At 39.2% G+C, this 24,925-nt stretch overlaps 2 protein-coding genes across 7 annotated transcripts in view; one reads left to right on the forward strand and one right to left on the reverse strand.

Moving 5' to 3' along the window:
• Window positions 1–5,085, forward strand: part of LOC122082821 (ATP synthase subunit d, mitochondrial) — a 7,492-nt gene extending 2,407 nt beyond the window's left edge. The window contains exons 3-5 of the mRNA XM_042650598.1: window positions 4,275–4,339; window positions 4,581–4,667; window positions 4,759–5,085. Coding sequence (XP_042506532.1) covers window positions 4,275–4,339; window positions 4,581–4,667; window positions 4,759–4,860 — 254 coding nt within the window. The 3' untranslated portion in view covers window positions 4,861–5,085. The remainder of the gene's footprint in view (window positions 1–4,274; window positions 4,340–4,580; window positions 4,668–4,758) is intronic.
• Window positions 5,086–6,186: 1,101 nt separating this feature from the next.
• On the reverse strand, window positions 6,187–24,200 carry LOC122082009 (mitochondrial substrate carrier family protein C). 6 transcript variants are annotated; one of them, XM_042649487.1, is made up of 8 exons: window positions 22,373–24,200; window positions 20,021–20,438; window positions 18,540–18,548; window positions 11,182–11,314; window positions 9,822–9,940; window positions 9,629–9,707; window positions 8,922–9,155; window positions 6,187–6,955 (listed from the first exon to the last, which is right to left on the reverse strand). In XM_042649487.1, exons 1-8 carry the CDS (start codon window positions 23,520–23,522, stop codon window positions 6,665–6,667), a joined length of 2,433 nt encoding a protein of 810 aa, XP_042505421.1. In that variant the 5' UTR covers window positions 23,523–24,200; the 3' UTR covers window positions 6,187–6,664. The 6 variants fall into 6 exon arrangements, with proteins under 6 accessions (XP_042505421.1, XP_042505420.1, XP_042505419.1 ...); XM_042649486.1 differs by having other exon boundaries at window positions 6,187–6,964; XM_042649485.1 differs by lacking the exons at window positions 8,922–9,155; window positions 9,629–9,707; window positions 9,822–9,940; window positions 11,182–11,314 and adding exons at window positions 16,445–16,678; window positions 16,947–17,025; window positions 17,121–17,236 and having other exon boundaries at window positions 6,187–6,964; window positions 18,404–18,548; window positions 22,373–24,197.
• Window positions 24,201–24,925: the final 725 nt, after the last annotated feature.

Here is a 24,925-nt window from a genome sequence, read left to right on the forward strand (position 1 = left end):
AAAAAAAAAAAATCCCAAAACCTCCCTGCCGTACCGCCTCCTCTTTTAACCTCTGTTCCTTCCTACAGCATAAAAAAAAAAAAAAAAAAAAAAAAAAAAAAAAAGGAGCAGCAAGAAGAGAGAGTCGACGAAGAAGAAGAAGTAGAACAGAGAGAGACTCATACCTGGTTTCTGTCGGACCCCTGAAGTGTCTCCCCTCAAGTCCTGCCACTAATTGCTCCCATCGCTAGCGGAAGAAGCCCACTCCAATTCTCCAATCCAGTCTCCAACTTCTCCAAGGAGCGATGCTTCCTTTTTGTCGGTAATCCAAAACCTCAACCCCATTTTTTCCATTTCTCCTTTCCACTTCCTTTTTTTTTTTCACATTACCCCTCTTTTATCTATTAATTCCTTCTATCCCTCAATTTTTCTTATTTACATTTAGATCCCTGCCCACACTTGATATCCTTTGTGGTTTACTTGAATCTCAAGTAATTGCAATTCTGCCCTTCCAAAAAAAAAAAAAAAGTTGTTTACTATTCTACCATATATTCTTGAGTGCTATTTTGTTAATCATCACCATGGTAGCCAATAGTGAACTTGTTCAATAGCTGAATTCTTATAAAGGAGAAACTGATACAAAATTTGATGCTCTCAGTAACATGGTCACGTCCTTAAAAACAATGGTGGAATTCATACAAGTTTCTATTGATTGTTTGGTGGCAGCAGATAAAAGAAAGAGTCTCATTTAATCTGGGGATTCTTCCAACACCACTCCACAGGACCCGCCAGTAACACTACCACCACCACCACATCATACACCACCACCACCACCTCCACCACCATATGAGACTGGTAGACATGATGATGGAGCAGAAAGAGCAGCAAAATTAAATGTCCTTGATTTTTATGGAGATAATAATCCAGAGTTGTACCTTGACTGGATTCACAGTTTAGATACATTATTTAGATGGTACGGGTTGACTGAGGCTTGAAAGATCCTATTTGTAGAGGCCAAACTGAAAGGCATGGCTGGAGTCTGGTGGATCAAGCAACAACAACAGAACCGAACCCGAGGCATTGGTTTGGTCACTACTTTAGCTGAAATGTATGAAATCATGAATCGGCGATTCTTGCCTTCTGATTACAAGCAACGCATGCATCTTTGGTTTGCACAGTTGAAACAAGAGAATTTGACCGTTGAAGAGTATGTTGTTAGATTTTATTATTTGGCCACTCGTTCTGACTTTGAGTGGGATGAAGAAGTATTAGTGGCACAATTTTGAAATGGTTTGCACCCTCAACTTAGTGTTGCCCTTGCATCTAGTTGGTTACCTACCATGGAAGACGCCGTACAAGTAGCATATCAGGTTGAGGAAAGCTTGAAACGCCCATACAATCGGAGAAATTTTGCAGATACTTTTTCTCGAGGTATTAGCTTCGTTTGGCAACAGTCTCCTACCCAAGAGAGGTCATCTAGCAAACCACAAGCTAGTGCTACATCTATGGCCTCTTCGTGACTTAGTCGGCCGTATTCTCCACCTCGACATGTCTCTGAAATGCCATCTTCAAGGCCTACTCGCCAATACTCACTCCCTCGGCGTGGTTCAGATAAACCTTCTGATTCTTCAAAATTTACAGTTCGGTGCTACTCATGCCATGGATTTGGACATATCAGTGCTCAATGACCCAGCCGATTGGTTGCTTTTATTGATAAGGATTCTCCTATACCATATATTCTCAAAGAGCAACTTGGTTCTGACACAGCTAATTTAAGAGGAGCGTGCAACAGGTGAAGTCAATGACACTCTCAGTGACGAAGACCAACATCCTTTTTATGTCATTCATCATGTGTTGACCACTCAGAAGGCCACTGAAAATGAAGATTGGCGCCGTAGTAGTATTTTTCAGACTCGTGTGAAGTGCAATGATCAGTTGCTAACCTTGGGAAGATGTTGTTCGTAAGCTGGGATTGAATACAGAACCACATCCTAATCCTTACAAGGTTGCTTGGGTGAACAACACTAATCTCAAAATCACTGATAAGTGCTTGGTAACATATTCTATTTGTGGATTTAAGGATACAGTCCAATGTGATGTCCTCCCTCTGAAGGTGTGCCATATCCTTCTTGGTCGACCTTGGTTGTTTGATAAGAAAGTACAGCATTGTGACTATGCCAATACCTATGCCTTCAAGCATGCCAACAAGACTATGAAGCTTCATCCTGCCAAAGATCTCCCTGAAATTAAGCTCAAGAAGATGGTGGGATCATTCCTCATTCAGCGTATTCCTTCAGACGATCTTCTCGGTCCTTTCCCTAACTCTACGGAGTCGAGTTCATTTCAGAGGAGGAGAGTTGATGCAGATACGGCAACCCTTTCTTGGTTGGACCAACATGACCGGCTTTGGAAGCCAAGATCCAAGAAGAACCGGTCCGGCCCAGGGTTTTGGTCCAACAAGGGTTGGAAATAAAATTAGTAGTTTACTTAGTATTTTATTCCATGCTTTTATTTTCCAGACTTGAACGTAGGAGTATGATTTACTTCCTTACTTTGGTTTCCTTTTTATAGTTGTTTTCTAGTTTAGGCTAGTTTCCATTTCAGTTAAGTTTCTAATTTCTTGTTCCTATTTTCCTATATATTGGTTGTAATCGATTGAAGATTTAGAGAGTGATTTTGATTATTGAATGAATGTGTTGAGTGTGATTCTCCTTTTTTCCCCTCTCTACTCTGACTTTCCCTCTCTTCCCTAAGGGTTCTCCATCACGTCTATGTCGGGATTTATGTTTTTGGCCTTGTTTGATTATTAATTTTTTTTCAAGCCAATTTCCTAAGTTTACATTTTTATTTAGTTTTGGAATGGGGTTAATTACTCGTGGGAGTTTCTAAACTGAAATTGGAGTCATAAGTTTCGAATACCTGGTTTCGGAAATTTTGACCTAAATTTTGGTTCAAAACCCGAGATTTAGAGCCATGGCCTATAGTAGCCATAGTTTGAATATGAATTAAGAAAGGCTTAGATACATAAGGGTCATAGTAGTAATAATAGATGGGAGTAATTCGGAATTTGGTTATGGAATTAAGAATATTAGTTTCCTCCTGGATTCCTTGGTTACATTCAAACTTTGGTTGCTAATTTATACTAGTGATTAGTATTTTTCTGTAAATTTTTTTTATTTTTTTTTTAGCAACCTAGTGCACGAGGCTCCCACACTGCAAGGTCTAGGAGGGGCAAATGTATGTAGCTTTACCCCCTGCTTCACAGGGCTGTTTCCAAGTTTCGAATCTGTGATTCAATTATTCAAACTTGTGTTGCTAGTTTGTACTAGTGACTAGTAGTTTCCTGCAATACTTCCCAAAAAGGGTGAGCGGGGGGTTAAGATTATTGGTTTCCTGTTGTGTTTTGAATCATTAGGTGTTCTTTGTCAGTTAGCTCCATAATTATTTCTTTTTTGCAGTTCAGTGTTCTTTCTTTTCAGTATTCCATGAACGAACTAAACATATTGAGGTTGATTGTCACTTTGTTAGAGATGCTGTTATGAAGCGGTTGATTTCTAAACCATTTATTAGTATTGGTAGCCAGTTTATCGGTCTTTTCTTGAAGGGTGTTCCAAACTAGGCATGGGTGAAATATATGCTCCAGCTTGAGGGGGAGAAGTTAAGTTATGTTATTAGCTACCGCATGGGTATACTTGTCATACCCTGCAGTAAAATTATTTACTTGTATTTTATTTCTTATCTTTGTGTTTAATGCATTGTACACCAGAGTAAACTTGCCCTTGTGTTTATATTCTTTTGTTTAACCTATTATATAAAGATACGAGGGACTGGCAATAGCTATGTACTTTCTTCTTTTTCTATCGGCAGTCTTCTCTTCTCCTCTTTCTTCTCTCTTGCTTGTCATTCTTGCACTAATTTCTTCTTCTTTTTTTTCTGTCGTCTTTTCTTGTTCATCCTCTTATTGGTGGTTCTTGATCTGAAACTGTAAGAGTGACAAAATAACCTGGCAACTGGGACTCCATGTACTGTTGAAGCTTTAGACTATCTGGACCTGGGTTGTTATGAAGTCTTCATTTGAATCTTGTACCTCGTACTTAAAAACTGTAATAGCAAAAAATCTTGATCCCGGATTTCTTAAATGATACAAACGAGAATTATTGGATTCTACTGGTTTTGGCCCCGTCTTGTTTCTTTGAAGCAAATTTTTTACATATTCTACGCTTATATTTTGTTTTTCACCTCCTAGTCAACTATAATTGCTCAGCTATTCACATCTTTTGTTGTTTTGTCTTCAGGCATAGAGATCCCCAAGTATGTTGACACTGTGACACCTCAATACAAACCCAAGTTTGAGCAGCTGGTGAGAACTGTTGTGCACTGTGTGTGTGTGTATAATTTTGTTGCTCTTCCCCTATTCTCTACTCATGATTAAAAGAGTTGTTGGATTCCCCATCCCCAAAGGTTATCTTTTTGTTAACTGCATTTTAAAAACTGGGTTTGTAAGGTAAGATTTATTGACATAGGGTCAATTGAACCTGGTTTTGATGAAAACCAAAGAATGCATGCAATCTTCTGACTACTAGTACATTTTTGTGTTGTAGTTGGTGGAGCTGAAAGAAGCAGAAGAGAAATCCTTGAAAGAGTCTGAGAGACTGGAAAAGGAAATTGCGGAAGTACAAGAGCTGAAAGTAAGAGAAAAAGAGCCATTATCCTTTCTTCCACTGCAGAAATTATCCATTCTTTGATTTCTCATGGAATCTCTCCTTCCATCTTTAACAGAAAAAGCTAAGCACTATGACTGCAAACGAGTATTTTGAGAAGCATCCAGAGCTGAAGAAGAAGTTCGATGATGAGATCAGGAATGATTATTGGGGTTATTGATATTGCCCCTGCTGATATTACCATGCAGATTCTGCCTAGTTTTCGACACCAAATGTCCATTTTCATTTTCGTTTCTTCCTTTGTGGTTTTTTTTTCCTCTGGAAGTGCCTTTAATTCTTTTGGGTGAGTGACCTTAGAGCAGTTTCAGACTATTTTATGGGTCAATAATATTCACTTATCAAGTGAGCATACATTGGCATACCAGAAAGATGGTGAATTTTCGTATTTCGAGTATTCTTGTGTGATTTTGGGGCAACCGGGTCTGACTGTTTAGATTCGGAGTTCATCGATGGGCCAAATTTCATGGTTGATGGCTTTTCTCCCTAATCCCTTCTTGCAGCCAAATAGAGGGATGACAAGACTCGGGGTAGAGTCCATTCTGAGGTTCTGATACGCAACCTTGTGTATTGGCCATTTGGCCTCATTTTCATGTTTACATAGCAAAACAAAACACACCCTAATTTGGTAGTGTATGCCTATCCAAGTAAAAATCTGTGGCAAAGCAAATTGCAAGCCAATGGTTTGGTTTGAGCTACACCACTAGATGGAGTGGTTAATCTGTACCGCTGAAGACCGCTGGTTTCTCCCCTCGGAACTTTTAGTTGAACTGGCGTAATGAATTGCAAAATCTCGGGCTTTGTTTGATAACGTTTTAGGGAAAAAAAAAACGATTTAACTTTTTTGCCAAAAACCTATTTGACAACTAAACTATTTCGAAAAACTGTGTTGGAAAAATCCATGTTTGGAAATACTAAGAACAAAAACTGTTCCTCAAAAACAATTTTTTTTCTTCTTGGTGCTCGTTCTTTAGTACGAGGGTAGTTTTACCATTTTCCTCTAAAATGTTACACTCCCACTTCCTCTGTATTTTTCCCAATCAATCCATCATCTCTCTCTCTCTCTCTGAGCCAGGCTCCTAAACCTATGTGTCACACATACACACAGGTCAATGCTATAAAACCCAATTCAAGGAATTTACCAGAAAAAAAAAAAACCCATTTCAAGGATTAAGATGACGAAGGGAAACACATTTTTACATTGAACTGAAATTTCAAAACTTAATATTGTTGTGTCTGAGCCAAGCTCCTAAACACCATTGCACAATGCTCTGCTATCTCTCATCATTTAGCCAGGCTTTTAATTATTCCTCAAAATATTCTACCCATAGATTTAGATTCCACAGTGCTGGTATTAATATGCTTCATTCGATTATAATGGCAACCCCACATTTTCCACATTCTGCGGCAGCATAACACTACATGCCTACTGTAGTTCAATCATTTGTACCAACTTGCTGGTTAATGAAGTAAAACTGAAACATAACCATTGAAGAACCAATAGAATCCACATCTCATTACATGTAGAATGAACACTGTTGCATGAGGACATTGAAGAGATATATGACGAATATTGTAACCAACTACACAAATGCACAAATTATGGGAAGGTTACACAGAAATCACCTGCTCGCATTATGTGAGCCATGCTGTCAAAATGTGTTATCACCTTTTGCTTATAAACTCATGCCCCCTTATCAATACACCCAAAAAAAAAAAAGCACAAAAATACGCAGTTGGAAAGAAAATAAGAGATTATGTATCACATAAATTACAATGTCTTAATGAAGCAAGCTGAGATGTCGACAGATGAAAACCGGAAGCATAGCCAGGAAAGCTTAAATCATCCCATTCCACATAAACGATTACCTGAAGGCAGTAGTAGATATTGATGTTTTCCCTTTGTAGCAGAGACTTTCAGCCAGAGGTGTTCAGCCTCTATGAGGAAGCTGATCAACTGTCACCTCCTAGGTCTTGTCCATTGCCTTCCTTAGGAGCTCGTAACCTGCTAAATTAATAGCACCCAAAGGTGCAACCCAGAAGAACCTAGGCACTACTCCCTTGAACAGAGCAAGAGGTCCTTCCTGACGAAGGATGGAGAAGGCCATCATTGACATTGACACTGGCATGCCCTGGGAAGCGATCATCATTCTTGTCTTGATCACATCAAATGGAGTGGTGGTAACAGAAGCAAGCCCTCCAGATATAGCCCCAACCACCATTGACTCCCAAGGCTCAAGATCCCGCTTTAGTAGCTTCTGAACAACCTTACAGCAACATACAAGAACACAGTGGTCATTGCAAAAAGAGTATCAGGCTCATGTTTAGAAAACCATATAAAGAACACTGCAGTAAGTACATGGCTAACATGACACACTCGTGACACACACTGAGTATATATCCATGGTGTCCACCAACAATGTCAGACCAGAGCATGTTCACATTCATGCTAACTAATGGATACACAATCACAATTCACAAGGGCAAATGACTATTGAGAATCCTGCTAACTCATTGTCCATCACACAGACTACTTTCTCCTGGCAGTATTGAGTGTGCTCAACCTCTCGAGAGAACCCCAGCAAAATGCCACAATAATGGCCATTCAGGTTAATGTTGACTATGAATTCTTGTGTCAAAACCATAATTTCCATTTCCCTTGGTACCATAATACTAAGTTAGAACAATTAGATGATCACCTGGCAAAGTAATATTCACCAAATCTATAATTGGGTATCCAAAAACATGCCTATTATTCATGATATACCAATAATCCGTAAACAATGGAGCAATCAATGAGTAACACACGATTAGGTGTGGCAAAGGGTAGGGAAAGTTTGGATATTGACTATTTACCCTTACCCTCCGAGGAATAAAGAGGGCCTTCACCCTTGCCCTATAGGGTAGGATAAAAATTCACCCTTGCCCTTACAATAGGGTACGGGTAAAATCTCCTATTATCCAGTGATAAAGCATCATCAATGGTATTCGGGTTGGGGAAATGGACCACTAGTAATGAGCTTAGATGTGTATACACTCAATAATATGTATGTCAGAAATTTTCTAATTGCCCTCCATACGTATAATAGATACATGGGAAATTTCCCATTTTAGTATCAGTAGAGAATCCCCACCTTACCTCCAAAGCTGAGGAGGGTAAGGCACGTAAATGGGTTCAACTCCCAGCTTTACAAAAATTGAGCAAATTTCTCCAGATGAAAAAAAAAAAAAAAAAAAACATCACAGCCCCACTGCAAATATTTGCACGCATACACTCAACCTGACAATTGGATATAGTCTTAACCAAAAATCAAAGGTATCCTACTCACACATCATGGTGAACCTGAAAGCAATCATATGTGGATGGAGAAGTGAAGTAGTAGCAGGTCACAGTTCTAAGCAAGGTTTTTGCACACCAATACCAATAGCTATATGGATCCGCTAGATCGGTCAAATCAGACGGGTTTGCCCTCAATTTCGATAAAAAATCATTTCTAAACAGATTTTTTTTTTTTGGGGGGGGGGGTTGAATAAATAATTCATTACCAAAAGGGAAAGGAGAAATAAGGAGCCCCTAAAAAGGGGAAGAAGAAAAAATAATATGATTTTTTCTAATGCTCACTGTCCTTCTACAGTAAACTTCTAATTCTTCATTACGCAGTCACTGGTGCAAAGCAAGGTTTAAAATTTTCAGATTTCAACCTATTTCACTTTATGTTGAAACTAAAATATTTCAGTGGAATTTTTATCCATTTTGTGACTGAAATTTCAGTAGTCATTTCGTTTTGATTTTGATCGAAACCAAAATATTTTGTGAAATTTGGTCATTTCGGCTGATATTTCAAACCATGGGTGCAAGTTGCACATGACTGAACCTTCTCAAGGAGCTTTCTATTCTATTTTCACTAGTTAGTGCTGCAGTAGGTTCCTACAAATGCATTCATTTCAAATTCTATCTTTTGTTAAGGCATTCTGCTCATGCATGGATGCACTCATAACTGTGTGATAAAATTTACTTCAAATCTACTACAAAATCAAATACTTACACATTCAATGCTAAAACTAAAAAATGGTTTTACATGGTATCATAGAGAAGCATCTACACTTTACAGTACCAATACTTGATCCTTGGTTCCCAACATGGAAAATCTAAAGATTTCGATCACTGAGGCAACCAAAGGTATTGGTAGAAGCATCTACACTTGAATAGGAAAAATAACATACCTTTTTGGACTCAGCATAGAGCCCCATGCCAGCAACATAGAAAGGAACTTCACGGCAAAGTGTGGCACCAGTCCCCCGAAAAAAACCCCTGATGCCATCTTGACGCAAGGTATCCACGATTGCCTCACCTACATTTTCATAAATGCCAGCCTGCAACCTTTGCTTCAATACCTCGCAAGGAATCCGTGCTACTGTTCCCAATATTGTACTGCAGAAGGACGCTACAGTTTCGACCTTATTGACAGCATGTCAATTAAGTTTCTTAGTTAGATAAAAGTGATAATAAGTATCATAAGTTGTTGAGGCTGCTTGTAATTATACTAGAGTTTGTTTTATAAATATAAATCGCTATCAATAGTGGTAGTATTCCCTATTTGATTAGCTCTCTTCTCTCCCTCTTGGTTACTCTTGTTTTTATCCTTTCTTCTTTCTTTTTGGATCCTTCTTATTCTGGTTATTGATCTCTATTGATCTTGATATTGTAACAAGTCTATCACAATAAAAATCTCTCTCCCTCCATGTGTGTCAGTGTGTGTGCAAGCTTTGCTCATTGACAGATGAGAAAGGAGAAGTGCCACAAGTAACAGTGTTTTGGGCATTTGGGTGATGCTGTACATGTTGGGCATCATCCCTACCCATGTCTTCTTCTTCAGCCCCAAGACCCAATCTTCATCAAACAACTACAATGATAACTGATAAGCATATACCTGAATTTCTGGAAGCGTCGGAGCCACATTTACTAATACAAGCTTGCTTGCTTCACAGATTCCAGTTCGCAATCCATGGCTGTTGATCCAGAGAACCAATTGTACAGTATATAAAATGAACCAGAAAATGCAAGATATTCTCCTTACAAACCCCACCCCCCCAAAAAAAAAAAAAAAGAAGAGAGAGGGAGACCTCGAAAATTGACCAAGAATAGCAGGGATAGAACCCCGATACAATCCCTGAACTCCAATTTGAGGAAGCTTTGACACAAGTTCTGGGAGAGAGAGAGTTGTTGATGCTTGCACTTGAGTCTGATGTGTCAATATTTTGTCATGAAAAAAGTCCAAATAATTTGTAAGTTACAAAAAGACGAAATATTATCAGAAATAACTATATATACTGTCATAAAAATCATAATCCAAATAGATCCACTCTAAGATCCATTTTTCCAGTGGTTATGCTTGAAAATCTTGCTCATTACTTGATTGAGCAGAATTAGGAATGTTACAGCTACAACGATAGAAGATTCTTTATGGCTATCCAAAATTATGTTTTCCACGGCACACTTACAGGATATAGAATCAAATAAATTGGTAGCCATTGAAACCCCAGTCAAGGAATTCCATAAATATAAGAATTTGTTCAGTGATGTATCTTATACCATCACCTACAGAATTCTTACTTTTCATTGTTTTCCAAATTGCTATCCAAGAAGGCAGAACAAAATCGGATAACTGGGGAACCATATTCAAAAGTTCAGATATACAGCACCTGCTAGTTGGTCCTGTTCTTATCCCTCTCTCTTCTGTTACCAGCCTACCATGGAATGCTTAACACTTGAAGCCTTGAACATACTCCCTGTTCCCCTAGACTGGAGCTCCCTAATTAATTACTGTATCAATCCACACAATAACAAGGACTTCTTTTCCACTTATGACTCGATCATGCTCTGCGCATTATTAGAGATGTTTCTTTTCCAAACTTTCTGATCACATTCAGATCCATAATATAGGCTATGAGAAGGCATTGAGAGGAAGTCATGATGATAGAAAACAAAGAAATGAAACAATGTTTTTATCTTCAGCTTCAGCATATTTCTCGTCCTTCAGCCTCTAGTTGATTCTTTCTTACACAGTAAACAAATGAAGGCCCAACTAGTGGTACAGGTATCTGACACAAGCCCATGATTTCATTTTTCACCAAGTGCACAGCACAAACACCATCTTGTGCACCATTAAGAGTGCTTCACTATAGTAAAGAAAAGCATCCAATTTCAATGGATTTTATAGGGAAGTTGGTATTAAAAGCATACTTGTCATGCTGTCTACGCGATCCTAGGGGTTGGGGGAAAAATCAAGGCGACACCAACAAGATGTCACCTCGACAACAATGATTTAAAGAGTTGAGACAAGAAGCCAAAACATGCTGAGATATATCTAGCCTTAAAACTCCCATTGTCAACCATGCATATTAGTGCATATTGTAGAAATATTTTTTTCTAGCCAGATATGTAGCCTAAAATATGCAAGAAATAATTAGCCAAAGAACCTGCCTTCACAGTATCGATAGGATGCATTAGAAAAGCGGACAGTGCACAAGAAAGACCTCCTGCCAACGCAGATTTCAGAACACTTCCAGCAGGAACTTCCACTGACGGTACAATAGCAACAGTAGCAGCTTCAAACCCATTTGCGAGTTTCTGAGGGAAACCACCTTCTGTTTCTTCCCTATTACCAGCAGAGAGGCCATATTCGTCCTCTACTTTGGCAGAAGAAGTTACTCCTACCAGACTTGGTGGCACACCTCCGACTCTTGCGAACCTCAAGTTCCCAAGAATGTAATCAACATCTGCTTTTTCCCCTGTCAGTATACCTGTTATTACCCCAACTTGATCAAATTTAGGCAAATAAGAAGTTTCAGCTTGATCAGAGAACTCTTATGACACCCCGCTGCTTACCCTGATCGAATTTCTGAAGATTTTGGCTGAACTGGCCAAATATTAAACCTATAAGGAATTGTAACGACAAACTGTCTCCTTCCTTACATGTAGTGCCCTTTTTCTGAAATGACCCTGCAAATTGACCATATTCCCTCCGCTTCGGTTTAGATGCAACCCCAGATGATGTTGACTCCTTGTATGCATCTGAACAACAATTGTCTAGAGCACCCTGAGTCTGAAGACGCTTCCTTCCGCTTTTGAACGGACTTGGAAATGCCTGAACAAAACTGCTAAGCAACAAAGACCAAGTAACTGCAAACTGCAAGCAATTAGTGCAAGAGACCTTCTCTCCAACTGATTCCTTCTCTTTGGATCCTTTCTTCAGAAGCCCGACCCTGCGTTCATTGGCTCCGGAGTTGACAAAAAACGTTCTCAACAACGTCTTGATCGGAAATTTTATGGATACACTTTCCTTTCTGTCACCAACAAAAACAACGTCCTCGCACTGTTTATTCTTCAAATAAGAGCTCCTCCTACTGTTCTCGGCAGTGAAATTCAGTTCTGGGAACAGTTCGAGATTATCCGCCCAGCACAACTCTAGATCCTTCGCAGTGCGACGAATACCAGATTCAAGTGATGAAAGAGCACCCTTCACCGCGTCAAGTGAATTAAAGAAGGAATCCATTGGGTGATTCCCAGACACCATTACTAATACAAGGTAAAGCTGCTCTAGATTTAATAGTGCAAATCAAGCATTACTTGCACTGCTTGCCAGAATCACAAAATCATCCGACAGAAGCAGAGCACCTTCCGATCAACGAGTGAATGAGGTCTGTTGAAAGAAGCAGGCAAACAATCCCGTCTGAAATTACACAGCCCTAACAGCACAACAGATTCAAAATCCGAAACAAGTCCATCGAGCCCGATCAAATTCATCAGCATTGATCGGCAGGAGTCTCGGATTCGAGCTCGACGCTGAGCAGAGTAGAGATTAGCTGATTTAATTTCTCCCATCCAAGTTTAGAGGAGGATTGTTTAATCCAATTGCATCAATTTTGGAGACTTCGAGGCAGAATTTTACAGAAAATAGTTAAAAAGATGATTGCATTTATAATGTACAATTAATTAAATAAAAACCAGTCATTCGAGTCTTCTTTTTCCTTTTATATATATATATATATATATATTTGTAGAATTCTTTTTCCTCATAAATTAAGATAAGTGATGAATAATCCTCCAATGGAAAAATATGTCTTTGTTCATGATGAGGCCATTTCTCCCTAACCACGACATGGCCAAGGAGCGAATTAACGAATGCTGCACTGCTACCCCAGCCCTTCATCTGCCCGAACTATCACCTCGGCCCTCCATCAGCCCGAGTTGTCACCTCGGCCCTCCATCAACCCGAGTTGTCACCTCGGCCCTCAACTAGCCGGAGCTGCCACCTTAGCCCTCTGCCAGTCCGAGCCATCACCTCGGCCCTTTGGCCGTGCTGCCACCTCGCCCCATCATCAAGAAGCAAGGTTCTCAAAAACGTGCTCTCGTCCACTCCTACATTCAATGAATGTAATCCCTGATAACAAGGACATGATTCTATCCACTACACGTCATCAGAGACATCTACTTCTCCCAAGTTGGTACTTTCGAGATGAGAGGGGGATATTCCCTTAGTATACCCCAGGATCTAGAATATTCCTGACATCAGAGAGTTGTCCCTCTCCATGACTCCACACCCAATAGGACTCTCCACAGACTTCCCCCTTTCTCCATTCTACCAATGGCCTATAAATACCAAGGTAAACCTCCATTGAAAGTGATCGATCACTTCTTTTAACTGAAAACTCTATTCTACTGTGAAAGGATCTAACTTTGGCATCAGAGAGTCTCCCGTCGAGTCAACCCGACTCTCCCTTATCTTCTCTTTCGTGCAGATCAACTGAAGCATTTGGAACTGCAGGGAAGATCGCCCGGTCAATTTTTACCACATCAGTTCGTAATAAGTTTCAGGCTCTCAGCCACACCCTACCCTGCGACAAGGTTAAGGTTTTGAAAAGCCAGACCAGGAGATCCAATTGTTCGGTACTAATTTTGATTTCCGATTGGGCGGTAATTGGCTGATAATGGAGCAGACCGGATCAGTCACGGTCGATGGATTTTATTCCGGTTCTTGAACCATGCCTCATGCTGGGACTTCGAAGGCTGGGACCCTTACTTTAGGGGATAATGATCTGGGTACGGAGAGCCCGAAGAGCATAGGTACGCCAATGCCTCCCGATGTCCGTCACTTTCCGTGCAGTCCTTACGCCAAGACATATGGGAGCATAAAATTATTACCCTACCCTTGTGAAATTAAAATTTTCATTCATGTGGATCACCCTGCACACACGCCCCAAGGGACTTTACTCACCCACACTAGAGGGGAGGGGGATGATAGGAAAACAACTTGATTTTAAGTTTTTAACCATTTCTTGAAGTGTTTATCCCATCGCTTGCAGTGTTAGCCTGTCTTCAAACCGCAGCAAATGTTGATGACGTGACTCTGGGGCAGTGGTGCACCCAACCCACCCTCGCATTCTCGCAACATATTCCACCCATATTGTTAGATTCCACATTGCTGGTATTAACATGCTTCATTCCACTATATAGTTGTAACACGTACATTCCCACGTTCTGCAGCATCATAATTCATAACACATCAACATGTCAACTGGAGTCATAATCATTTGTACCAACTTGCTGGTTAATGAAGTAGAACTGAAACATAACCATTGGAGGATAACCAAAAGAATCCACATCTCATTACACGTAGAATGAACATCAACATCATTGCTCGCCGACATTGAAGAGACCAATATGAAAAATATTGTATACCAACTACAAAAATGTACAAATAATGGGAAGGTTACCAAAAATGCAGACATCGCCTGCTCCCACAATGCCGTCCCGCCCTGTCAATATATGTTGTCGCTTTGATTTTTGCTTATAAACTCACGCCCCCTTCTCAATACACACAAAAAAAATAATAAAAAAAATAAAAATGACAGAAGAAGAAGAAGGAGAAGCACAAAAATACATCCAAGGCCGTCACTTGCAATGTGCTAAGAGTTTCAACGAAAGGAAGCAATTACCTAGCTCAGAAATTACAATGTCACGATGAACTAGTGAGCAGAGATGTCGACAGATATAAAATGGAAGCATAAGATGCTGTTAAAGCCAGGAAAGCTTAAAACATCCTAGACTACATAAACGATAACCGGAAGGCAGTACCAGATATTCATGGTTTCCCCTTGTGGCAGAGACTTTCAGCCAGACGAGGTCAACCTCTTTTGAGGAAGCTGATCAACTGTCCCCTCCTCGGTCTTGTCCATTGCCTTCTTTGCGAGCTCATAGCCTGCAAAATTCATTGCACCCAAAGGTGCAATCCAGAAGAACCTAGGCACCGCTCCCTTGAAAAGGCCAAGAGGTCCTTCCCGACGAAGGATGGAGAAGGCCACCATTGACGTTGACACTCGCAGACCCTGGGGAGCAGTCATCATCCTTGTCTTCATTACATCAAATGGAGTGGTGACAACAGCAGCAAGTCCTCCAGATAAAGCCCCAACCACAATTGTCTCCCAAGGCTCCAGATCTCGCTTCAAAAGATGCTGAGCAGCCTTGCAGCAACATACAAGAACACAACGGTCATAAGAATCAAGTTTGCTCAAAACTCTTGAGAGAACCAAAGAAAAAATGCGATTCAATCATGGTCATTTAAGTTATTCATGTTCACTATGAATTCTTGTGTCAGCACCATAATTCCCATTTTCCTTAGTACCATGATTCAAGGTCAGAACAAGTAGATTATCAACCTGACGAAGTAATATACTCCAAACCTGATACTGAGTATCTAAAAATATGCATATTCTTGATTTACCAATAATCCATAAAAATTTGAGAAAAGAGGGAGTAACACACGATTGGGGATGGCAACGGGTAGGGGAAGGTTGGATAATGCCTCCAAGTAATGCAGAGGGACTTTAACCTTGCCCTATAGCATAGGATAAAAATTTCACCCTCACCCTTTCAATAAGGTACGGGTAAAATCTTCCCTCATTTGACAATAAAGCATCTACGCTCATAGCTAGCAGTTCATTTCCCCAACCCACATTAGCCCTCGATGTGGCAAATTTAGGTGCGAGTGAAAGAAATCATCTTACCATAGGCAGTCGAGGGACCCTTAAAATTGTTGGTGTTCCCCTCCACCAAGTAATTTCTTTCTCTTCAACAACAACAACAACAACATCCAAAACCTTATCCCAACTTAATGGGGTTGGTTTAATTTCTTTCTTTTCAGTGAATTAATATTGCCAGCACACAAACACACCTCTTTTGGACACAGCACAGTTAAACAAGTCCTTCCTTACCAACCCAAACTGTAGTCCTTTTTTTAAGTTCCCTGCCCTTCTACAGTCAACTTCAACCGCCCGATTCTTCATTAGGGCAGTCGCTGGAGCAAGTTGCACATGACTGAACCTTCTCAAGCAGCTTGCTCCTCTATTTTAACCAGTTAGTGCTACCCCTAGGTTCCTTCAAATGCGTTCATTTCAAATTCTCACTTTGAACGCCCCTCTACTCATATCTCATATTCTCAAGATCATCATCACAGCTCCACTCATTCTATGTATGAGTTATCACATTAATTGATGGCATTCTACTCCATGCATGGATGAACTCACAGCTGTGTGATAAAAAATTGTTTCAATTTTGCTACAAAACAAGTACTTGCAAATTCAATGCTAAAATTAAAAAATAGTTTTAACAGTGGAAACAGTAGGTAATGATAAATATATGGTTATCATGGAGAATCATCTACACTTGAATAGGTTAAATTCCATACCTTTTTGGACTCAGCATAGAGCCCCATGCCAGCAACATAGAAAGGAACTTCACGGCAAAGTGTGGCACCAGTCCCCCGAAAAAAACCCCTAACACCATCTTGATGCAAAGTCCCCAAAATTGCCTCACCTACATTGTCAAAAATGCCAGCCTGCAACCTTTGTTTCAATACCTCGCAAGGAATTCGAACTGCTGTTCCCAATATTGTACTGCAGAAGGATGCTACAGATTGGATCTAATTGACATAGAATATCACTTAAGTTTCTTACTTAGGTAAATGTGATAAAAATTTATCACACTAAAAATCTCCCTCTCGCATGCGCAGTGTGTGTGTGTGTGCAAACTTTGTGCATGCAAAGATGGAAAGAGGAGGACGACATGTAACAGTGTTTTGGGCATTTGGGGTAATGCTGTACAGGTGGTCATTTTCCTATCCTTGTCCACTTCAAACCTGAGACCCAATGTTCATCAAACAAATTCAATGGTAACTGATAAGCATATACCTGAATTTCTGGAAGCGTTGGGGCCACATGTACTAATACAAGCTTGGTTGCTTCAAAGGTTCCAGTTCGCAATCCATGGCTGTTGATCAAAAGAATCAAGTTGTACATTAAATAAAATGAGCCAGAATAATGCAAGATCCCTCTCCTTTCAAACCAAAAGGAATATAAAAAGACCTTGAAAATTGACCAAGAATAGCAGGGATAGAACCACGATACAATCCCCGAACTCCAATTTGAGGAAGCTTTGACACAAGTTCTGGAAAAGAGAGTGTTGATGCTTGCACTAGAGTCTGATGAGTCAAGATTTTTTTCATGAAAAAAGCCCAAATAATTTATAAGTTATAGAAGACAAGAGATTGTCATAATAACAATTAAAAACAAAACAAAAAATCAAACTTCTAAAATCCAGTTTTCCAATGTAATGCTAGAACAATTCCTCATTACTTAATTGAGCAGAATTAGGAATGTTATAGCTACAAAGATAGAAGATTCTTTATGGCTATAGGAACTTATGTTTTACACTGTATGCGTGCGGGATATAGAACCAAATAACTTAATAGCCATTGAAACCCCAGTTTCATAAATATTAGAATTTGGCCAGTGATGTATCATTAGACCATCACCTGCAGACTTCTTACTTTTAATTGTTTTCAATATTGCTATTCAAGAAGACAACAAAATCAGATAACTACGGAACCATATTCAGAATTTAAGATATATCGGAGCTGCTAGTTGGTTTCGTTTTCTTATACCTCTCTCTCTCTCTCTTCTGTTCTCAGCCTACCTTGGAACCATCAAACGACGCCATCAAATACTTCTTGGCATACCCTTACATGCCTTATTCCCTAGACTGGAGATTAGCAATTTAACAAAGTAAAAAAGACTACTTCTCTTCCATTTAGGAACCATGCCCTCCCCATTATCAGAGATCTTCTTATTCAACCTTTCCGATCATATTTGACTCCACGATATAGGCACCAACAGTTTTTCAATTTTCAAATACTAGGACAAAACATTGAAAGGAAGTCATGACGATAGAAAAACAAAGAAATGAAACAATTAATGTTTAGCTCTTCAGCCTCAGATATTTCTCGTTCTTCAGACTCCAGTTAATTAACTCTTAAGACAATGGACAAATGAAGGCCCAACAAATGGTGCTGAGAATCTGATACAAGCCCATGACTTCACTTTCCACCAGATGCCTCGCTCAACACAATCTTGGACACTATTAGGAGTGCTTCAGTATCGTAAAGAAAAGCATCCAATTTCAATCAAATAAAATAGAAAGTCAGTATTTAAAGAGTCCAGACAGGAAGCCAAAACATGCTGAGATATATCTAGCCATAAAACTGTCATTGTCAACCAGACTTATCAGTGCGTATTGTAGGAATATCGAATTTCCTATCCTTAAAGATATGCAGCCTACTATGCAAGAAATCAATAGCCAAAGAATTTGCCTTCATAGTGTCGACGGGATGCAATAGAGAAGTGGACAGCGCAGAAGCAAGCCCCCCTGCCAACGCAGATTTCAGAACACTTCCTGCAGGAATTTCCACTGGCGGTGCAACAGCAACAACAGTAGCAGCTTCAAACCATATATTCCTGTGGATAAAATAGAATGAATTAATGAAATATTGCAAAATTCAATTAATAAAACAACATGAAATAAATATGGTTCATGACTATCAAAAACGGTAAAAATAAAAGCGAAAGAGAGATGAAGGATGCAGCTTTGCTATCAGCTATCTAGCACATCACATATGAAGTTTCATCAATCTGAAGGTCAACAAAAATCCATTACACCCTTGCAAATTTTAAGGTAAATTTGTCTGGGGAAAATTGAAAGTAAACATTGTAATCACCGCATAGAAAGCAGTATTCTTCCTTCCTGAAATGCCCCTCCCCCATTGTGCCTAATCCTACTCCTCTCCTTTTTAAAATTTTAATTCTAAGACTATCCTCATACTTTAATTAGTAACTCCAATCCCATCCCTTTCTTCCTTATCTACCTAAGTAACCTCTAATCTGTTCATTTACCAAAACTGCCACTCCCTTGAAACTTGGATTTTTGTTAATTGTGAAGGCCCATAAGTGATCCGAATCGACCCAGACTGCATCACCTATATATCCAACAGTCAGAATTGCAAAATCACCTTTCAGGTGGCTGAAATAGGTGGGCTATCTGACAACCACTCCAGATGAGCCTGCCTAGAAAAACTTTTACCCATCAACATAGTAAAAGATCACATAAAAAAGCTATCACTGTTTGGCCTGCAGGCATTCTAGGGGTGAGCAACATGCTTTTCCAAAAGGACATGCTTTTTTTTTCCTATGTCTAAACGCGTATAGCTTTTGAAACATAATTGTCCACTTTCCCATGATAAAAGTCCACCCATTTCACCATCCTACCGATGCACATGCATGTTTTTGCTGCCACAGGGGAAGGAGGCTGAAGTGAGTAGATGAAGTTTTGGCAGATCTAGAAGGCAAGAACACCACATTGGCTTGGCAACAAGATTCTACGCCAAACCTGAATAAATTTTGTAAAGATAATTTCAATTTCTATGAAGTGCATCCTGTTGAATACATATATGATCTTTCTTACACTCTTATCTATAGTTCTGTATACCTTCACTAGACATAATTCCCAAGGTCTGCATGTCAAGTTCTATTATGGGCTACACAACAATTTCCTACTCCTTTTGCAAGATTTAATTCCCAAGGTTTGCATATCAAGTTCTATTATGGGTTATCCAATGATTTCGTACTCCTTTTTGCAAGATTTCATTCCATTTGACCTACACGAATGGACAAAGTCCGAAAGTAATTAGAATAGTTTCCATTCTTAAGAAGGAAAATCTTCATCAAATTAAAGAAAATTTTGAACTTTAACCTAAAATACAATAACAAAATCATTAAAATCTCTCAGACTCAGCATATGTACTTAATAGTCCCATTAAACAGAATACTTAAAAATTTCTTACTTGAAACCAAAGTGGATTTATGTGTTTGGTCATACTTTTCAAAACTTTTGAAATGAGTCTGACCATTAGAACATGCCAAACACATCTTACCGGGGATCATCTTCAAGTCGATCAGAAGGAAGAAGCAACATGAAATTTCGGAAATGACCATAGGATATAGATCCTTTGGTGTCAGCATTCAGAAAGCGCATCATGGCAACCGCATTGTCTTCATTGGCTGGAAGTCCCGCATTTTTAAGGGACGTCAAGATTTCACTCCTTTGCAGTGTTCCAGATTTGCTCAAACATAGAGTTGTATAAGCCCGAAGAATGGTAGGTTCCTTCTGCTCCATCAAGGACAAAAACTGTTTCCACCCAAATGACTTTGAAAATAAGTGACTTCTAGTGCGGTGCATAAATTCACGAGCATATCTCCGAGGTAATCTTCTCTTTCTCATGGCAACTTCAAGATCTTCTAGCGTTACCTGGCCATCTCCATCTCTATCCAGCTCCTCAAAGAACCGCCTTCCTGTAAGCAAATATCAGCAGTTTAAAGTCAGAATTAATCACCAAGACATGGCAGTAATCAGAGATCCATTCCTACCCTCATAAACCTCCAGGCCCAGTAATTAATCAAATGAACGAAGCAGCAGGTGAACATGCTCTAAACAAGAAGAAGCACTACATAACTACAAAAAAATCAAATGCCATAGCAAAGCTCAAATGATTGGATACCTTGGTGCAAATAAAATCCAAGCTACGATTAAACCACAGATGATTAATTGTTAAACAGTCATACAGATATGGAAAAACGTTCCAAAAGACGAGAAAAATTCTGAAACACTGCTTTGTTAAATTATGCAATTTGACTTTCAAAAGCAGATAGAAAGTAACATTCATTTAAACACCAGAATTTTAGGGTGGAATATATTTCCAATACTTAAGCTTGGTCAAACACTAGTGATTCAAAGTTATCCACAACTACAATGAATGCACGTAAATATAACTGTCCCACAACACTCTGTGTGCCTTTCATTAATTTAATAAAATGGACACTCTGATGCAAAGCTTTCAATTTTGTGGAAGGTATGTAGGTCAAACTGCAGTTGAACGAGGCATCTAAAAGCTCAACCTCACTAGGTCTTACATAGGTATCATAATTCCACTCTATTTTTAGCTCATCTCTTCTGTTAACTCATTTCTATACTACCCTATTTAATTTCAGACAACTACTACAGAAGTAACAGCCACTTCATATAGCCCTTCCATCCATCATTAATCTTCCCATGTCCCTTTAAAATTCGTAAAACATCTAAAATGATTTTATCGTTTGCACCTAAAAAGAGGACAAAATGTAAAATTTCGGAGAGCAAATAGAGAAAGAGAGTGTGTGCTTGTCTGCAACTGCCTGCCTAACGGGTAACACATCCATGAAATAAAATGAATATAGATATTTAAAATTGATACAAATATAAGTTCTTTATTTAAATATCCTTCAATGTAATGGCTGTTATTGACTTTAATTGATCCAAAATAAAATAAAAGGGTGTACCCAGTGCATGAGGCTCCCGTCACTGCGGTGTCTGGGGAGGATCATAATGTATGCAGCCTTACTTCACGGAGAGGCTGTTTCCTGACTCAAACCCACAACCATTAGGTCGGAATTGAGCAACCTTACCATGCACCGAGGCTGCCCTCCACTTTAATTGATCCAACATTCTTATTATTTATAACAACATTTTTTTATGTCAAGTAAACTTCATAGCACTTTAGATAGCAACAAAGCAGTCTCCTAGTGATTAAATTTTTTGCACATTTTTTCCTCATAGGAAAAAAAGTTCACAATTTTATTCTCTAAATTCAGTTTTTATTTCTCCATTTATCAACGATGATTTGATTTCAACCATTAAAAAAAATGTTAACTACTGGATATCATCTTTGCATTATCAAGTTTCTTTTTCATTGGTACCATAACTGGAATGGATTTTTAAATGCTTCAAATATAGTTGACTGTTCTATTATTGCCAATGTTGTACCTTTGTTGTGTTAAAAACAACTCCTTTCCAACATTCTACAATTATCTCCATGTTATGTTCTTTGTGAAAAGCACTTCCATGATCAGATCAACATTCTTTTCACTCGTGAACTTATTCTTGCTGACAATCATTTTATTCACATGCATTTGTGTATTGCATAAATGCTTAAATATCATCTAAGAATCCAAAATACAATTTTAGAAATGTATAATGTATTGTGAACTATATGCAGTTATGCCGACACAAAGTAAAGCATAGCAATGAACCACAGTCCTGCGGTCAAAACCTTGCTGGCCCACACAAGGAGCTTAAGCATTGAAAAATAAGTAAAAATATAGCTCAAGATATTAGGTTGTGCTCTCAAAGAGCAACCCAGTTTAACTGTAATCGATAGGCTGCAGAGGTACTTGAGAACAAAGGAACATACCTTCAGACTCAGTATACCTGAAGAAATCCTGTACAGAGAACAACTTTTTCTTGTCAGGGTGTTCTTTAGAGGACTTCCCTAACTGGGGGAGAAGCTCAATCATTTCTGTCAATGAAACAGTAGAGAGTGTGGACCGCAATCGCTCAACATTTGATAATGGAATATTAAGCAACCCATTTGCAAGCTTCTGAGGTGAACTGCTTTCTGTTTCTTCCCTATTACCAGTAGAGACTTCATCTTCACCCTCTACTTTGACAGGAGAAGTTGCTCCTACCAGACTTGGTGGCATGCCCCCGACTTTTGCGAACCTCAAGCTCCCAAGAAAGTAATCGACATCAGCCTTTTTGCCTTTAAGTATACCTGTAATTACCCCCAAATGATCAAATTTAGGCGAAGGCGACGAAGTTTCAGCTTGAGCAGAACTCTTATGATATGTTCGCTGGTTACCCTGGTCGAATAACTGAAGATTTTGGGTGATCTGGTCAAATATTAAACCTATAAGGAGTTCCAACGACAAATTGTCCCCTTCCTTACATGTTGTGCCCTTGTTCTGAAATGACCCAGAAAATTGACCATAATCCCTCTGCTTCGGTTTCGATGCATCCCCCAATGATGTTGATTCTTTGCATGAAACTGAAGAATAATTGTCTTGAGCACCCTGTCTCTGAAAACGCTTCTTTCCGATTTTAAATGGGCTTGGAATCGCCTGAACAAAATTGCTAAGCAACAAAGACCAGGTAACTGCAAACTGCAAACAGTTAGTGCAAGAGACCTTCTCTCCAACTGAGTCCTTCTCTTTGGACCCTTTCTTCAGAAGCTCGGACCTGCGGTCATTGGCTCCGGAACTGGGAAAAAACGTTCCCAAGAACGTCTTGATCGGAAATTTTATCACCAAGTTTTTTTTTCTGTCATCAACAAGAACGTCCTCGCACTGTTTCTTCTTCAGAGAAGAGCTCTTCTTACTGTTCTCGGCAGCGAAATTCAGTTTGGGGAACAATTCGAGATTAATCGCTTCATTTGTCGGACCCGCCCAGCAAGACTCTAGATCCTTCGCAGCGCGACGAATTCCAGATTCAAGTGGTGAAAGAGCACCCTTAACCGCGTGAAGAGAATTAAAGAAAGAATCTACTGGGTCATTGGCAGACAACATTACTAATAGTAATACCAGGTAAAGCAGCACTAGATTTAATAACACAAATCAAACAAACAAAGCAGGCAATACTTGCACTGCTTAAAAGAATCACAACACCATAAGCAGACCCCGAAGAATAGACGATTTACCCTAGAGAAATTCAATAGAAAAAAATCCGGTCGTCCCGATCAACGAGCGAATGAGATCTGTTGAACGAAGTAGGCAAACAATCCAGTCTAAAATTACAAAACCCTAACAATACAACGGATTCAGAATCCGAAACGAAGTCCATTGAAGCCAGTTAAAATCATCCGCAGAAATCGCAAATGTCCTCCATCGATATCAGATACACTTAAAAACCTTTCAAATCGGATTTTCGAACTCGACACAGAGCAGAGTAGAGATTTGCGGGTTTAAATTCTCTTATCCAAGACCAAGTTTAGAGGATTTAAATCCACTGGCTCCGGTGAAAAATACCTGTGAAGATTACAGGCGACTTTTAGCATTGCAATTCCGCTACACTTGGCGGTGAGAGCAGAAGACGGACCAAAATCAATGAAGATGAAGAAGACGAGACGCACAGAATCGAAGAATAATCTGAACAAAAAATAATACAGCTTTTTTTTTTTTTCCTTTTTCTTTTTCTTCATTTTAAAACTTCGGATAATGAACAGATAGAAGCTGACGCAGGGGCCTCGTAGGACGGACGACACTTGGGCATAAATTGATCTGCAATTGTATTCAAATGACGAGAACACCCCTATATGTAAATATTTTTTCGGCGTTAACCACTGTGAATGGTTTTTTTGGATTGAGTTTCCTTTCTAGTGCTGCGTATCGTATGGATTTGGTGCACGGTAGTGAAAGGATCAGCTGCTGCTTGTACGATCATCTTATCGTACATCTTAGCATCTAGTCCTGGTCTTTTTGTTTTAATAGGCTATATTTGGTTTAAAAAAAAAAAAAAAAATTCTTAGCATCTAATCCCTGCTTGTACGATCACCCCATCGTACAATAATTATTATTATTATTATTATTATTATTATTTTCTCTCCTATTAAATAAATCAAATTAATTTTTTGATCAAAAGTACCATATGAAATATTCGGTTTTTCCCTCTTCCTCTATCCTATCCCATAGGTATACCCTCATAATGGTAGAGAGTGGGACAGGTGTTGGATACTGATTTATACGATCAGATGATCATATGAACAATGGACCCAAACACATTCTCTCTCTCTCTCTCTCTCTCTTTTCAACTTCCATGTTTCTCTCCCATAATAGAGAACAACAAATGTCATTTCATGAGATAATGGAGAGTCGTTGACATAAAGAAGCATCGGTGTAGCCCAAACAACTTGGCAATATTTTTTCACCCGGATTTTTTGTTCTCATTGGAAATTGTTTCTGCATGGGAGCAT

This window comes from Macadamia integrifolia, chromosome 6, assembly GCF_013358625.1.
Source record: "Macadamia integrifolia cultivar HAES 741 chromosome 6, SCU_Mint_v3, whole genome shotgun sequence".
NCBI lineage: Eukaryota > Viridiplantae > Streptophyta > Magnoliopsida > Proteales > Proteaceae > Macadamia > Macadamia integrifolia.